This window comes from Manis javanica, chromosome 1 (genome assembly GCF_040802235.1).
Source record: "Manis javanica isolate MJ-LG chromosome 1, MJ_LKY, whole genome shotgun sequence".
Lineage (NCBI taxonomy): Eukaryota > Metazoa > Chordata > Mammalia > Pholidota > Manidae > Manis > Manis javanica.
In genome coordinates, this window is record NC_133156.1 from 91,653,628 (window position 1) to 91,671,367 (window position 17,740).

Here is a 17,740-nt window from a genome sequence, read left to right on the forward strand (position 1 = left end):
ACTTTATATGGTATTTCCATCATCCAGATTAACAGATACAAATAACTTTAAGAGCACAGATAATAGTAAAATGTAGTATGGTAGATTTTGAGTATTTATTACCTATTTAAAAAATTTTAGTTTTATGCTTCTTTAATTTTTAATAGTGGTTTGCTGAACATCTGACTCGAAAAATTCCAGAAAATCAACCAACCAGTTCTTCTGAGCCTGTCCGACTGGTGCCAGCACCCCACTCAGTGGAGGCAGAGAGAGCAGTTAGGACCTAGTGCAGGACCAGTAGGCATCATACGTGTTGACAAGAAGTGAAAGTGGGGTGGAGAAAAGAGCATAGAGTCAAGAGGTGTTAGGAAGACACAGTCTTCAGACTAAGCAGCTTTTATGATGCAGGGGACTCAGGACAGCAAAGGTGCTGAAAATAGGTCCCACATTTAGGTTTTGGGTAACTGAGTGGATGGGGGGGTCCCTTTAGACAAGCCAAGTATTTCAGCAGGAGCAGCTATGGGGAGAAGCATGGTACCCTCAGCCTCCTCCACTCATGTATCTTCCATGGGGCAGTGCCCAGAGGTAAATGGCGCTCGCTGAATGGATGAGTGAATACTCAGCGCAGGCCAAGCGAACACCCAAAATAACAAGTTCTCCTGGATGTGAAATAAATCAATCCCTTCTGAGGAATCAGCTACCAACTGTTGCTTTGGAGAAAGAAAAATTTTCAGATAGTGCAAAAAAAGCTCTAACGTGTCAGATCTAAGGTAATGCGCAAGTCCCTTGGCCTCAATTAGTATGTCTCCACAGTGAGCAGCATCTTGCTGTAGTCTGAATGACACAAATCGTATAAAAGCCAAGACTTTCCCACACGGGTGTCCCTACTGCTGACTTCTCAGCATCCCTGCCTGTCCCCTGTTCCCTGCTGTGAGCTCTACTTGTGTGTACCCACAGGCCCACAGCAGGTATTCCACATCCGTTCAGGGTTTGGCTGTTTAAATGTGGTATCTCAGGAAAAAATGTGGTTTTGCAATAATGGAGACCTTTCTTTAAATAGCTTTGTATAAATATGTAACAAAGCTAAATGGAAAAAATTTTGTTTACTTGGTGGCTTTAACAAATACATCAACAAATATCAGAGCACCTACTGTGAGTAAAGTACATTCATGAGGCCATGTTTTCAGCTGCAGTTTCTTTCTTCTCCAATTTCCTTTTCAGAAGTCACACTTGGATGTGTGCCCTGGGAGAATCCGGCACCTATTCTTTGTATTAGCATAAGAGATACATATTAGCTACATACAGGTCAAAACTCTACATGTAATAATTTGGGACTAGAAAGAAGGTGCCTCTCTAATTTTCTATGCTTTCCAAAGGTTATTGTATTATAGAAGAAAAACATTTTTGAACTCATTTCCAGATGCCTACCGTGCACACACACTGGGTCTCCTGCCCCAAGGTGAGAGGTGGCCCAAAGCAGTGTGTGGACCTATTAATGGTCCAATTGGTGATGCAAAAAACCTCACTGGACAGGGAGAAATGTGGTTAGCAGGTCTAGGAAGACTTCTCAGAGGGAGGAGAAGCTGGGTTGAGTTCCTGAAGAACAAGGAAGCTACAGAGGGTCCAGACCATTTAAAAACACATGACAGATCTCAAATATTGGGAATTTAGGACAAATTGGAAACTTGGTTTTATCACTAGAGATTAGCAATGACCAGAAACCAGCCACTGATTCCACATGCCTTTCTCTCCTCCTCCGCTGCACCAGTCACTCTCTTCTCGTAGTTTTGAGGGGAGTGCCATGAGATATCAGACTCTGAGTATTAAGGGCCCCGTTCAGCCATGTGCTACAAAGGAAGTCCAAAAATCATGATAAGGCCTATGGCCCAACCACCTGCTGAAAGGAAAGGATGTGGGGAGAGTAGAGGCCCATGGCAAAGAAGGGCAGGACACACCAAGAAGGAGGCTGGCACAGGGGTGGGGAACTGGAATGGGCCATGCGGGCAGCTGTGGGAGCCTGTCAGAGGGTATGATGCCTGGGGCTCCCTGCTGTCCACCCAAGAGCTTGGAAAGTGACAACGTTTTGCTGTAGTTTTGAGAACTAATGAAAAGTGATCCCACATCTCTCCCAAACAAAATTGTTTCCTAAAGATCTGCATAAGTGTCCATCAGATCATCCTCCTGTAAGGGTGGAAGCATTCCAAGGGACCTGGGGAATGACGCAAGCCTCATCTCCTGGTAAGCTCTGTAAGTCTGCAGCTGACTCACTGGCAGAAACCGGACTATGTGCACAGCTCGCTGACCTCTGCTATCACCTGTGAAATGGCACAGGGAGCTGGCCTGGGGGTACGATTTGGCAGAGGAGGGAAGGGCTAGACCAGCACTGGCCAACAGAAATATTGTGAGCCACAGGTGCAAACCACATATATATAATTTTAAATTTCCTAGTAGCCACATTCAAAAGAAACAAGATATTTTAATACCCTAGGCATGATATGAGCAAGATATTATCATTTCAACATGTAATTAATATGAGGCTGAGGTACTTTTAATGAGATAATATATTCTTTTTCATACTAAGTCTCTGAAATCTGGCATGTGGTTTATTAGAGCAGATCTCAATTTGACTAGCCACATTTCAGTATTAGGTCTGAGCATAGCTGGGCATGGCTGAGGCAGGGCTGAGGCCTTCCAGAATGTGCAGTCCTGAGCATTGTATTAGCCTCAGGATGCTAATACAAATGCTGAGTCATGGTCTTTGTACTCAGGAGGGGGAGGTTGGAAGACCAGAAATGAAAGCAATCTTTTCTGACTATATTTAACCCAGAACAGACCCTGTTCATAGCCAGTGGTGCAAGTTTGCCCCATTCAGAGCCTTGAAGTCATTCACCTTGTCCAGTAGCTCTTTAACTTCAGAGTGAATCTGAATCACTTGGAGGACTTGTTAAAACAGACTGCCCAGCTCTACCCCCAGAATTTCTGATGCTGTAGTTCTGACTTTGCTGTTCCAGCAAATTCCTGGGACTGCTGCTGCTCCCAGAACTACACTTTAAGAACCACTCATCTACTCTAATCTCTGGCCAATGAGTGATCTCCTTAGATAGCTTTTCCTACTTAGGGTTCAGTCTACTTCTATTTGATTACCTTCCTTGGTGGTGGACTCACTACCCACTAAGGCCACCAACTTTGATCAATTCTAATAACTCTTTCCTATACTGAACTTAACTAAACTGATCCCTTAAAAGTTTCCATTGCTTTTGCCTTACGGGCCCAGTCTGTCCTTCCCCACATGAAGATTTTACAAACTGAAGATCTGTTCTCCCTTCCTCCTTACTCTCTGACTCTGTATCTTTCATTATTTTGTTTTAGGCACTTCTGACAGGCTTAATCTTATACATTATTATTATAGTAATATTCTACTTTTTCCCCTAATCTTTACAACAATTTCAAGATCAGTTTACTATAAAATAAAATATGAGTGAACCCCAAAAAGTTTATCTTAAAGAAAGATTTCATCATTACAAACTTGACCAATTCAACCCCCATTTCTGCCTCTACTATTCCCAAATAGGTCACCCCATACACGCAAGTGTGTGGAAATAGTAACTCCCAAATGTCTGTCCCCTGAATGGTGGTAGGCTGCAACAATGCTTACAGCAGTCTGCAGTGGAAGAAACAAGCTTTTCCACAAGGCCAAACTTATTCAAGTTAAGTAGCTAATCTTCATTCAGAGACCTTCCAACTTTTTTCATAGTTGAAGCCACCCTCTTGTCATGGGGCTTCCTCCACAAGAAGACAGACCAGGTGATGCAATGGGACAGACACCACACTGCCAGCTGCAGTCCTACCCTCTTGCCTGCTAGCTTCCCCTACTTGCTCCCAGGGCTCTGAGCCTGTGCTAGGTTTTGCAAGTGCTGTGCTCCCCAAATTCTCATGGCCAAGGCTTGGAGGAGAAAGTGAGGATGGGGGATGCATTGCCTTGTGGTGGGGGTGGGCACTGTAGGGGTGACAGCTCTGAGACCCCTATGCTTTGACCAGGTTGGCTTACGAGTTGGTATCAAGTTGGGACCCTGGAATCCTCTTTTTCCCCATGTGAGTCCCACTCCTGGACCATGGTTGCAGATCCCTAAAATTCCACAGTTTGCGTCATGCATTTGCATTTGGGTTTAGCTCTTGTGTAAAGGTAAAAGTCTCAGGGGAGCCAAAGCCTCATGTCATCACCCATATGAAGGGGTTGAGACAGGCTCTGAACCAGGGTCCAGGGGTTGGCATGAGGGCAAAGGGTGCCCACAGATATATGTGTATGCCTGGAGCAGGGGACATCTGGGGGGACCCAGGCAGACAGGCCCTGGACGAACAAAGTGAGAAATCTAAGAAAGAAAATTATCTTCTAGAAATAGGGTTAGCAAATTTTTTTCCATAAAGGGCCAGAGAACTAATACTTTAGGCTTTGCAGGTCTTCTGGTCTCTGTTCTAACTACACAGCTCTGCTGTTGCAGTGTGAAAGCAGCCACAGGCTGTATCACAGAGGAGTGTGGCTGTGTTCCCACCAAACTTTATTTGCAAAACAGGCTGCATCTGGTCTGTAGGATGGAGCTCGCTGCCCCCTTTCCTTAATGAAACCTCAAAAACCCTAGCCAGTCTCCTCTGTCCTGTGCTGTGTGTCCCAGTGCCCGGCTCACACCTCTCCTGCACCGAGAGCCAGAAATGCATCCCGTTTATCTGTCTGTGGCCCCCACAGCTTCTGGAGAAGAGACCTTGTGTCCTGGCACCGGCACACATGTTTGATACATATCTGGGGAGAAAGTGTGTGTGTGGTAGCGAGGGAGACAACGTTTACAGCAGACACACCTCACTGAGCATTTCCGGCCTCTTGGCAAAAAGCTACAGAGTTCACATAAGAAGAGATCTTTGCAGATGACAAGAACTGCCAGAAGACAGCAGCCTGACTTAAACAATTTCAATCCTTGTTAAAATGCAAACTTACAGGCGGAGTCTGACGTCAAGGCTGAATCCCAGAGAGCAGTGCCATGGAACTGCCTGCAGACAGGCTGCTCCCACCCTCTGGGGAGCCCTCCCCATCACAGACCCATCACCATTCACTTCAGCCTCAGTCGATGAGGAGGAAAAACACTGTGGCTAGCCAGGGATATAAAATTATTTGTTATTGGAAAATCTAAGTGTCCCTCCAGGCTTGTGCAGCACTATTAGGTGACGTCAGTGGTTCAGGGTATCTGAGCTCTGCATTCCCACTTGTTTCAGGACAGCAGCTAATTCACAGCAGTAAAGATGTTTCTATTTAGAGCCCCAGAAAAGAAGTGGCCACTGTCAGTCCTGCATCCCTAAGTTTTGTGCTGAGGGCCTGCCTGCTTCCCCTGGGAAGCAAGAAGTTTGCAGGTAGGAGGAGACCAGACCTAGACATTCAATACCATTCAAGCAAGCCAACAGCTTGAGGACCTTCTCCATGCCAGGCAGTGTGGGCACAGAGAGCAGCACAGCCTGGCGACCCCCGCTGCAGGGGAGAGGGCAATGAGGCACACAGTCGTGACAATGGGACACAGCAAAAATGGTGCTTTGGGGGCTGGACGAGGGAGATGAGCCTTGATGTTTCTCGGGCTGGATGGTGAAGGACTGGTGGAATTTGGGCACCTGGAGTTGCAAGGAGACTGGTGCCAGGGAAACTGGGAAGGAAGAGGAGGAGCAAGGCTAGGTTGCTGAGGAAAGGTGGTGCCTGATTTTGGACATGAACTTTACTTGGCTCATGAATAAGTCCAGGTTGGCTGGCATGCTGCCCTGCAGCTTCACAGCCCATACGGTTGGTCTGCAGCATCTGGGCTTGAGCAGACTACCTCCAAAGAGCCACCAGGGTTTCCTGCGCCTCTCCCTTTGCACACATCACCTCTCAGTAGGCCTACCTCATTCTTCCTCCAGGAATATTTAAACTTTGCTGTTCAGAGAATATTTTTTCCCCTATGAAAGTCAATTCCCTTTTTTTTCCAGAGGTCTCCAAGGACTTTTCTCTCTGCATGACCTCATTATATTAAGTGAAAATTTCTTGATTCTAGATTGAATTCTCAGTGCTGAAGAAGTCATCTTATATTGAACTAAATCTTATGAAAAAGCATATGATTCTCTTGACTATTTTAGGATATTTTGCTAGGATAGACAAGTCAATCTTGAGAAAGAAGAACAAAGCTGGAGGTATCACACTTCCTAATTTCCAACTATACAACAATGCTATAGTCATCAAACAGTATGGTATTGGCATAAATACAGACACACAGATCAATAGAAGAGAATAGAACCCAGAAATAAACCCATGTATATGTGGTCAATTAATGTATGACAAAGCAGTCAAGAATATACAGTGGGGAAAGAACAGTCTCTTCTACAAATGGTGTTGAGAAAATTGGACAGCCACATGTGAAAGAATGAAACTAGACCACTCTCTTATACCATACACAAAAGTAAACTCCAAATGGATTAAAGACTTGAATGTAAGACCTGAAACCCTAATGGTCCTTGAAGGAAACACAGGCAGTGAGCTCATTGGTATCAGCCTTGGCAATGATTATTCTGGATGTGACCCCAAAAGCAAAGGCAGCAAAAGTAAAAGTAAACAAATGGGATTACATCAAATTAAAAAGCTTCTGCACAGCAAAGGAAACCATCAACAAAATGAAAAGGCAATCTACTGAATAGAAGACCATAACTGCAAACCCTGTATCTGTTAAGGGGCTAATGTCCAAAATACATAAAGAACTCATATAATTAGTAGCACAAACAATCTTGTTAAAAAGTGGGCAAAGGATCTGAATAGACATTTTTCCATAGAAGACCTATAGATGGTCAATAGACACATGAAAATATCTCAACATCACTAATCAAAGAAATGCAAATCAAAACCACAATGGGATAACAGCTCACACCTGTATGAAGAGCTATTATCAAAAACATAAGAAATAAGTGTTAGTGAAGATGTGGAAAAAAGAGAACCCTTGTACTCCATTGGTGGGAATGTAAACCAGTACAGCCACTATGGAAAACAGTATGGATATTCCCCCCAAATTAAAAATGCAACTAGCATATGAGTGGTCCAGCAATTCCACTTCTGAAATCCAAAGGAAATGAAAACATTAACTCAAAAAGATATCTGCACACCCTTGTTTATTGCAGCATTATTACAATAGCCAAGACATGGAACAACCTAAGTGTATCAATAGAAGAATAAAGAAAATGTGGTATAAATATACAATGGAATATTATTCAGCCACAAGTAAGAAGGAAATCTTGCTATTTATAACAATATGGATGGACCTTGAGGGCATTATTCAAAGTGAAATAAGTCAGACAGAAAAAGACAAATACCACATGATATCACTTCTGCATGGAATCTAAAAACAAAAAGAACCTAACCCATAGATATAGGGAACAGGCTGGTGGTTGCCAGATTGGGGTGGGGGTGGGAAAAACAGGTGAAGGTGGTTAAAAGGTACAAAGTTACAATTTTAAAATAAATAAGTCCTGGGAATGTAATGTACAGCATGGCCACTATAGTTAACAATACTGTATTGTATACTTAGAGTTGCTAAGAGTAAATCTTAAAAGTTTTCATCATGAGAATAAAATATTTGTAACTGTGCGGTGATGAATGTCAACTAGGCTTATTGTGCTGATTATTTTGCAATATACACAAATACAGAAAATCATCATTAAAAAAAATCACAGAGACATAGAGTACTTTGGTGGACTGAGATACCAACTGCAAGCCCCATCAGGCTCACTGCGCTCAGTCCCATTTCCCCTTCGGGAGCCGCCTTCTCACAGGGGCATTCAGGCCCTGTCATTCCCCAGTGTATTTCCTTGCCTGGTCAGGCTTCACTTTCTGATCCAACAATTTACAAGTTTCCAACATGTTCCTCTAAAGTGGACTGTGCCCTGAAGCCCTTCATATCCTCTAGAGATATTGTGCCTTCTTTTAAAATCTTCATCTAAGTCAACGGCCATATTTTGTGTTTTCAAAAATAGATCATTGGTAATTATGTTTCTTGAGTACTTTTTAAATCAATGAACTTTAAAGCATGAAATGAATACATAAAATCCAGTATTAAAAGTACAAGTTAAGAAAAAATTATACCAGTACCAATGTTGCTATGATAAATCTAAAAAAAAGTTCTTAGGTATAGCAACTCATTAAAATCCTGTTACCTCAAAGACAACACTCAAATATACTGTTCTTCATGATGTAATGGTTAAAAAAAGTCACAAATCTAATTTGGAATGATTCTTGGTTTTGACAGGAATTTGCAGGAGTGAAGTGCTCAAATGGCATATATACTTTCATTTGTCTATGAAGATAGAAAGATAGAAACCTTTATTTGGAAAAAGAATTTCATGCTCTCATGAAATCTATTAGTCTTGAGTTGCACAGCCACAAGCTAAATCATACCTGATGTGCATTACCAATAACACTTACTAATAATGTCAGTAATAATACTAATAGCATAGGCTTGCTGGGGGCAGTTTTTTTCTTTGTTTACATATTTGTCAAAGGAGCCTGATTTTGCCATAAACCTTCTTAACTGGTAACTACAAGAAGATGCAGAGAGGGACAAGCAGAGATCAGTGGTGAAATGCAGGACGTGATCAAGCCAACTAAGCAAATGAGGAAGAGCACATTAATACCGTACCTGCTTATTATGGTCAGTGGTACAGCACAGTTTCTTGAGGGAAACAAAATGCCTTATTTTCCTGACAACATAAATAGTCAGTTATTAGTGAGTCAGATATGAGATGATTCAACAAATCAGCAAATGAACATGAACAGACTCTTCTTAAAGCAAAACTCCAGGGTCCATTCTAGGGCAGATTTAAAATTCAAGCAAGACCGAACCCACAAAAAACACATTTTCACACACAGCCCACGCATCCTTCAGAAACTGGGCCTTCCTGTTAGCCACAGCCAGCTCAGAAACACTTAGCTAATGGGCATCGCGTTTTGTAACCGACTCCTGCAACGTGACTCCTAGGTGCCTTCAGTGATGGGATGAAATGCTACTCCAGGCGAAAATGGCTTTAATTTTGCTGACACCAATAGCTTTATAGCTTATATAAAAAGCAAAAGACTCATTTGGACAATGACCAGATTACATGGTTGCTGTTTTTATATTTAATGTTCCATATTCTTACACAGCATAGTCATCATCATAATGGCATTTTTCAGGCAGAGAAAAATCCTCTTATTTCAAGGCTGTGGACAGAATCTCAAAACGCTTACTTTGGGATGAAAGTAAGCAATGAGCCTATGGTCTTACTCATTATCACAAGGGAGACTGGGAAGTTTATAGGTGCTCATCCCTGCACAGACATCAGCTCAAGGTAGCTTTTCTACTGAGAATGAAGCCAGGAATTCCAGAAAGCTAGTAATGAGTCTCCTCTGTCTCTGTTTCTGTCTCTCCTTTTGGTTCAGTTTTCTCTGGAGGACTCTGAAGAGAGTGTAGAAAACACTAGTTGTTCTGTAACAAGTTTCACCAAACCAGAAGTGGTAAAATTTCCCAACTTTTAATAAGAATTCCCTCTGATAGCTCACTGCCTATAATTGGGAGAAAAAAATAATACTGTCTGGACAAAACAACTTCTCTCTCTTATCTATAAAATCAGAAAGATCAGAAAAATTCATTCCAACAGAAATTACCAAACAACAGCATAGTTCCTCTCCCTTGGTTATTTAATAATTCACACACATTAAGTAAATGGTAGCTTAAATTTTCTGGCAGCTGGCCTAAGGATGATACTGGCAGCATGACAGCCAGCATGGCCTCTGGGCGCTGACCACGGTGGAAATGGCCATATGAGGCCTGATGCTCAGGAGGAGGCCCCAGGCAGCCTCTCTCTGCCCTCAAAACCCTTGGTCAGGACCTGTCAGTTCCCGCACCACCCAGAGGGAAGCAAAATGACCCAAAGTACAAGATAAAGGTCTCTGAACTGAGGGGGTAACAATTTCGAACTGGACCCAACAGCTAAAATTGGGGAAAATGACCTACACTTTGCTGACTTTATGGGATGTCTCATTTTCCAACCCTGCAACAATTTGCCAGGAGCTCAGTCACAAGTCACAGGCAGGACTCTCCTCTTCTGGTCACTGGCCCAATAACCACCACCTTTCCTTTTTCCAAACTGTCACACAGTAGCACGCATCCCCCATAGACCCATACTGTGAAGCTGGTGTTGACCTTCTGGCTGGCTTACTAAAGGCATCAGTTAGGGGATCCTGTTTGGCTTCCTAAACCTTCTCACCAAATTTAATGTGGAGAAGGAAAAGAAATTGCATATTCATTTTCTCTCTCCACAAGTGAATAGACTTGTCTGATAATCTGAGATTAAATGCAATCAAATTCCCTCCGTTACTAGTTAGGCACAGCTTTCTCTCCACAGCCATAACCTCTAGGGCTCCCTTCCCCTTGGGGAAGAAGCCCTGAGCCAACCTGGAGGGAATCTGGGCCTAGCCGGCGCCCCAGGGGAGGACGGCTCCCAGCATGGAGCTGAGGCCGGGGAGCCTTGCTTTGCTGTTATTGTGAAGAAGGGAGACCTAGAAGCTGAGCTCCTTCAGAGGGCAGTGGGAACATTGGGGCCACTGGTGATCAGGCAGAGGTGGGCAGCTGGGGTCATGTTCATAAAGCCCACATTCTGAAGAGGGGCAAGGGCAAGCCATGAATGGGGTTGTTGCCAGCCATGTGATGAGTCCTTGGTACAAACTACATACAGCCAGCCCTACTGTATGTGTGGGTCTTACACTTACACTGGCATTTCAAAATGCAACCCCAATGCCCACACGGATGCTTCAACTAAAAGAGTTCAAGAGTTTGCTCTCACCCTCCTTGGCCAATCACTGGGGTGATCTTCACGTGCTGTTGGATGCTGTCCCCAGATTTCCGTCTGGCGTAGTAAACCCCCTGCCACTCCTGCATGGACAAAGACAGTTCTTAAAATCCTTCCACCAGGCTTTACGACTGCTCCTACACAGGGTCTTACTGAGCTGAGCAACAAAGTTTCCACATGCTTTCATTACACTCCACAGAATGCTTCTCCACCATTGCACCTGCTGCGATAGGGACTACATACGGTCCATGGCTGCAGTGCATGAAGAGCCCGATGCCAAAGTGTCCACCACCAGGCTGCCCCTCCTGGGTCCCCAGGACCCTGCTGTTCCCTGTCATCAGCCCTGTGGTGCAGTGTCACCAGGCTCAGGGAGTGTCCTGAGGTCTTCCTCAATCTGCACAACAGCCTGTGCACTTGATTCTATCATCCTTAATTTGCAGGTGAGCAAACTGAGACTCAGTTTCTAATTGACTCGTCCACATTAGGAAATGAAGCATGGTCATTAGTTTGTATCTCGTAACTCTCCTTCAAGTCCATCACCTTTCTACTATCCTGTGGGCCCTCCAGCCAAGATCTCTCTAGGCCTAGTCTGGCTCCTGGCAGTTTCCACAATGAGGCAAAGTGGAGTGTGAGGTTCCTGCTATCTCTGGACCCTGGAGAGCTGGCAGATAAAGAGTCTGGTGTCTCAAGGGGGAGCCGTGGCACCACCACTATTTCTGGGAGGGAGTGGCTAAATCTGACCCTGAGATTCTCTGCAGCCTTTCTGGCCCATGCCTCATATGAAATGGCTAACTGGTATGCATGCTGGGGTCACCAGATGTGTGACAGTATTTCTTTTTATGACATCTTGTTTCCTTTTCTCACTGCCCCCAATTTTAAAAATTAATTTTGGCCATAATATATAATCCAAACATATTTTATTCCTGTAAAATGGTCCCCCATTAAATGAATACAGTGCTTCCCTAACTGTTTCCACCAGACCAAGCAAGATGAAAGAAAAGACCCGTGAGAAGGCGTACTGAGTGCTCAAACGGGATTGCCCAAGCAGTTCCAGCTAGGGGAGCAAGGCTCCTCCGGAGGGCGCCTCCAGGGAGGTCCTGCCACCCCAAGCCTGCTCCCTCCACCTGCTGGAAAGAGGTGGAAACTGCTGGCGGGGGAGTGAGCCACACGTCTACTGGACAATGATGAATAAGACAACAGAAAAGGGAAAGCTGAGGAAAACTGGCCTATGTGTAAACACAGTGTAGCTCCTGGAGTAAGAGGATACTTCTCCCGGGACAAATTCCCTATGAATCCAGTGAAACCAAAGGAGGACAAAGGGAAGGGCAGGTTGGGAGAAGGAGTTTTTATAGATCACAGCTTGAGTTCATTAGCCAGGCCCGCTCCAGCCGACCCCTCCTGCCACAGCTCAGGCTTCACTCCCCGTCCTGTCCAGCAGGAACTCCATGGGTGGCTCCTTGGTCGCTGGCGGGCAACACAGCAATTAGGTACCAGGAATGGAGGGGAGGAGAGAATAGCAATCTTATCTCCACCCTTCACCCTAGATCAACTGGAGGGTCTGCTCTGGTAAACATCTATTGGTATGTAAATGCACTAAGGCCAGGTGGGAAATTCTGGGCAAAAACTTCCATTTACCCCACACATGGATAGCACAAGTGCCCCAAACACTGGATAAAGTGAAAAACATACCACAACAGGAAAGATATTCCAGCAACAACAGGTGGGATACATTCATGCAAACAATGAAATTTCCATACATAAATCATCAGATTCTAGATCAGCACGATACACACCAGATTTGCTTGATATCCAAAATGAACTCAGAAATTAACTCATTTTGCAAACAAAAGATATTTCACTTAATTATAATGTTATTAAAGCAGCTGATCTTCGAGACATGACATAAAAATTCCCAGAAAAAAAAATGCACTGAGGAGGGGTTTGTGGATTGGTCTGCTTCACTCACCTTGCCCTTCCTGATGCATGTGTTGATGGTGTCAAGAAGGTCTGCCCGGTTCTTATCGCTTTTGGGCAGCTCGGCGAGTTCTTTCCCCAGGAGCTCGCCTTTGTGGTAGCCCATCATCCTTTCGAAGGCTGGGTTTACATACTGTGAACAGGAAGTCATTGCAGGTCAGTATGGGGAGGCCATGTACCCTCAGGAATGCTTGCTAGGATGTAGGAATGTGCTAAAATCAAGCAGGAAGTTCCCCGGGGAAGTGCTGGCTAAAACAGGTGTGCACCTGTGGTCGCATCAGCAGCACATATGCCAACACAGGTGCAACCAGCCACCCCAAATCCAAGCATTCCTTGGAGGAGTTGCCTCCCTCCTAAGCGGCAATGCATTCATTCAGCTACCACCCTAGCATCACGTTCCCCTCTGGGAAATAAAAGAAGTTCTTCAGCAGGAAAAGAGCAAGCAACCCTCATCTGGTAGTGCCAGCCTCCTGTGGGCCTTGTTCATCACCTACTGCCCATGAAATAAGGAAAAGTTCAGAAAAAAAAAAAAAAAAAAGAAATTAATTAGCACTCAATTCAACAGGATGTAGATTATATTAGCCCTGTCTCTACAAGGCAGCAGTTTGATCTCTCCTGTCTCCTTTCTAATTGCCACTACCTATTCACCAATGCTACAACTCAGGGCCACTTCTGGGCTTATTTGAACAATAAATTCAGTTCAACCACTTGGGCAGAAGGCAGGACTCTCAGTGCTGGTGCGGTGCAGGCCTGAGGAGGGGCTCCCTCAGCATAGCCTGGGGCCAGCAGACTCGGAGGTTTCTTTCCAAAATTCTGCCCAGGGCGTGGCATTTAGAGCTATTACCTTGGTTGATTCTGGCTCTTGTGACCACCCTCCCATTTCTTCTCAGAAAACAGAGCCACCAGATGAGTAACTCAGTAAAGGGGCCAAGTGACAAAGAACGAGGGGAAAATTGTGAGCATGCTGCACCTACGTCACAGTTTTCTTTAGGCTTAATTTACAACCATCTGCTGCTTCAGAAACACTCTTGTGAACTGTAATCATTCTTGCCCTCCACTGTGAGGACAGCAGCAAGGAACTGGGTGATGCAGGGACTCTTGGGGACCTACTGCCTTGGGAACATAGCTTCTAAAACAGCTCCAGGAGCTGAGGCCCTGGGAGAGTACTCTGGGGGCCCCCAGCTCCAGGCCTTATGGGGGGTGACTGAAGAGGAGGGTGGCGACATTCACCGATCGCCTATTACTCCCATGTGGCAGTTGCAGCCCTCCCTGGGCAGGCCCCACAGCGTCCTGGCCCGCCCTGCACACAGCAGAGCTCTATACTTCTCCTCCCCTCTGGGCCTCTGCCCCGCCACACTACTTAGAATACCCTTCCCCCATCTCCTTGCCTCGCCAACTTATTTATCCCTGTCCTCCTCCAGCAAGCTGCCCTTGACCGGCTGCCCAGTCTGGGCTAGTGCCACTCGTAAGGGCTCCCACTCTCTCCTGGGCAGCGTTCTACTGACTTGTTACACTGACTTCAAGTCTTTGTTTCTTTATCCCTCTCCCCACTAGACATTAGACTCCCCAAGAGCAAGGCTAATTTGGGTTTATCGTTAGATACTTGGACTGTTTAGTAAATATTTATGAGTGGATATTACTTGAGAATGTATTGTTTTCATGATTTGTTGACTAAATTCTTATACATCTTCATATGTGTTTATTCTGCCATCACTATTAGGTTGCAAATATGGGCAGAAGCCATGGCCCTTTGTTCACAGTAGGGCTCCTGTAACTTCACAATGCAGCAGGTGCTCCAGGACAGAGACTCTGGAGCCAAGGCATTCAAGTTCAGATCCTGGTTCTGCCAATTACTAGCTACATGACTGTGGGAAATCTTCCCTGGTCCTCAGTTTCCCCAACTGTGAAATGGCTATAATAGTAGTACTTGGTTCATAGAATCTTTTTAAAGAAATAAGTATGTGTACAATGCTCAGTATTGTGCCTGGCACATGGTAAGCACCCTGTAAGGGTTTTTAAAGCAAATACTTAGATAGTTTAGATGGACAGATGGATGGGGTGAGTGGTAGATATCATTTCTAGATTTTTCGTGCTATTGCCTGCCCTCTGAACACTTTTACTCATGTACTCTTTAGTGGCAGTGCTCTGAGAAGGTCCCTGGTATCGAATAGAAATGGGTATGAAACACCCAGTCCATGAGGACTCATCTCAAAATCTATAGCACAGAGATGATTTTAATTTACCCCTTACATATAACACACTCTGTTCAACTTCCTCTCTGCTCTTGCTTTGAGTTCTATATTCAGATTGCTGGTGGGTTTTTAAAGGGACCCTAAAGAACTCTCCAAGAAAAAGCTGCAATTAGTATAATTTCCCTTTCAGTGCAGTGCCCACTGTCCACAGCCTGTTTCTTCCTGCTCATGGCGAAGGCTGGGAGGTGATTAATACCATGTGACACCATCACTGCATTACTTCTGCTAGAGCTCCAGGGCTTCTAACCACTGGTTGTTCACTGTAGAATGAAGGATTCTGTTCCCCGTCAAAGGAGCCAACTCTCAGATTACAAGTGGGGAAGGCGAGCAGACAGCAGGGAGTCCTTCTAATCACTGAAATCACAACCCAGCTACCGACTGTACAGGAGGCAGGTACAAAGCAAACTTGTCTCATGAAGAGAACTGACGATTAAAGCCTGGATATAAGTGGGCACATTTGTGCTCAGTCTGTAACAAACACGTCTGGTTGCTTGGTGGTCCAAGACACAGACTGTGCAGGTGCGCCAGTAACAGGCAGCCATCTGAGGAAGCCTTCAGATCTGTTAGAGGAGCAGCCAGAAAAACAACTTCTATAAATACAGCCAAACAGGGAACCGAGTAGGAAGGCTTAGGAGTCAGAAAGGCATGGCTACATATTTTGGTTCTAATGCTTATTATTACCAGGGCTTTTCTTGGGGAAGTTGCTTGACTTTGCTGGTCCTCAATTTCCCCATCCATATTACGGGGCACTTATGTCTCTTTCATAGGGTCACTAAATGGAAATGAGACAACCTTATGAATGAGGTGATGACAGGATCTAGATATGATGGGCTCCTGATGTTATTGGTCCAGTATGAGAGCAGGTGTGTCTGTGTGTATGGGGGGCACTACGGGAGAGCCAATGTGAGGCTCTGTCATGGGGCTGCTGTATGTGAAGCACCACCTTTGGCCTCCACTGACCACAGCCAGTGTTCCCCACGCTCAGGGCCATTATGCAAACCAGCGGCAGGCAGGCCTGTGCCCACCAATAGAGAGTCTGTATTTCAGAATATTTTTTTAAGTGTAAATGTCTTGCTTCCCAACAAATACAGTGAGATGACTTTAACAATGGTTTGTTTACTACACACATTTCCTTAGGAAGATGACTTTGGTGTATAAGAGTTACTTATATAATTAGGATATCAACTGTAGGCAGATACATTGAGTATCTCTGAAAATATTTTGTTCCTGTAGGCATTTGCTCCTGTAAGCATTTATTCTACAATTCTGACCTACTTCTGTGTAAAGGCTGTCTTCACAGATGGTCCAAAGAATTTACTTCATCCTGTCAAAGAAATCACAGGTTCTGATCTGAATTAGTATTTTTTGTTCTTACTGAATAGCTATTTCTTAGGTTAGCTCTATCAGTTTTCTTTACACACTCTGATGTTCCTTTCTTCAAAGAAAATGTGCTGATATGTGAGAGTTACTGAAAAGTACTTGGAAAGGAGTGGCTCAGACTTCAAAGATTCTATTTTGACATCTAGCAAAAGAAAGTGTCCCCGTACCTGAATCACATGGTCATCACTTGTGATTTCTATGGCCTCATGACAGTGGTCTAATGCTGTGAACACTGAGTTACAGGCCCTGAAAGTTGTAAAAGATCAGTGTTAGTTCTGCTGGAAAACCATTAGCATTTCATCTGTTAATTTATCAAAGTAAACACTTCCTGAGATTCATTAACACCAGGTACCTTTTGATATTATGTTTTAAGTAAAAAAAACCAAAAACAGCCTTTTAAACTAACTGAATAAAATTAAAAAGCAAAGAATAAACAGCATATAGTTCTGTTTATGTAATGTAAAAAGAAAAACTGTAATCCAGCAAAATCATCATGGATCATGGAATAAACTTTCTATGTGCTGAATGAAACCTTAATACTGACACAAGAGAAAAAAGAGGCAGGAGACAGCCTGGTGGATCCCCTGTCCCTATGTTCTACGTCAGTGATGTTCTGTTTCATTCAGTGTGTGGTCATGGAGAAGTGAAGTCCCCATCAATCAGAAGAACTGAATTCTGGGCCTTGTGCAACAGACACAGAAACATTTTTTTTCTCCTTTCTTACTTTCGTGATCTCAGATAAACAAGCCTTTATGGTACTTTGCTTTCAACCACACCCACTGGCATGAGGAGAAGCCAATATGGCAGATTTCCCCTGGCCTAGTTAACTGTGTAGCTCACCAACCAGGTGGGTACTTTTCTTGGTGACCTTCTTTGTATATGTGGAACATTTGAAATCATTTCTCAATTTGTTAGTTAGAATTTTAACTACCTTGTAAATCTAGAGCAACTCCAAATACTGTAAGTTATTTACTATCTAACACAGTAAAGTTTGTAGCTGGTTAACAAGAGTTTTGTTATTTGTAGTGGCTATTTAAAGAATCCTAGTAAAGGTTTTCTTAAACATTACCAAAAAACAAACAAAAACAGTTGATTTACTGGAATGGCATTGCTTCTTATAAGACAAACTCTTAAAATGCATTCATTTTTACCCCCACTCATAAAAGTCTTTAACTTTGCCACCCTGTGTTGAACTGTTTAAAAAGAGAGGACAGAAGAAATTGGGTGAAACCCACTTCTGTATTTTGGCAGTTATGGAGCCTTGGGCAACTTTTTAT

General features: G+C 44.1%; 1 protein-coding gene across 22 annotated transcripts in view; it reads right to left on the reverse strand.

Moving 5' to 3' along the window:
* PDE8B (phosphodiesterase 8B) overlaps nt 1-17,740 on the reverse strand; it is a 348,583-nt gene that overhangs the window by 68,519 nt on the left and 262,324 nt on the right. For all 22 annotated transcript variants that reach the window (XM_073234856.1, XM_073234853.1, XM_073234843.1 and 19 more), the window contains 4 exons: nt 16,631-16,709; nt 12,824-12,964; nt 10,852-10,940; nt 8,670-8,730 (listed from right to left, as the gene is read on the reverse strand). In XM_073234856.1, the coding sequence (XP_073090957.1) occupies nt 8,670-8,730; nt 10,852-10,940; nt 12,824-12,964; nt 16,631-16,709 (370 nt within the window). The remainder of the gene's footprint in view (nt 1-8,669; nt 8,731-10,851; nt 10,941-12,823; nt 12,965-16,630; nt 16,710-17,740) is intronic.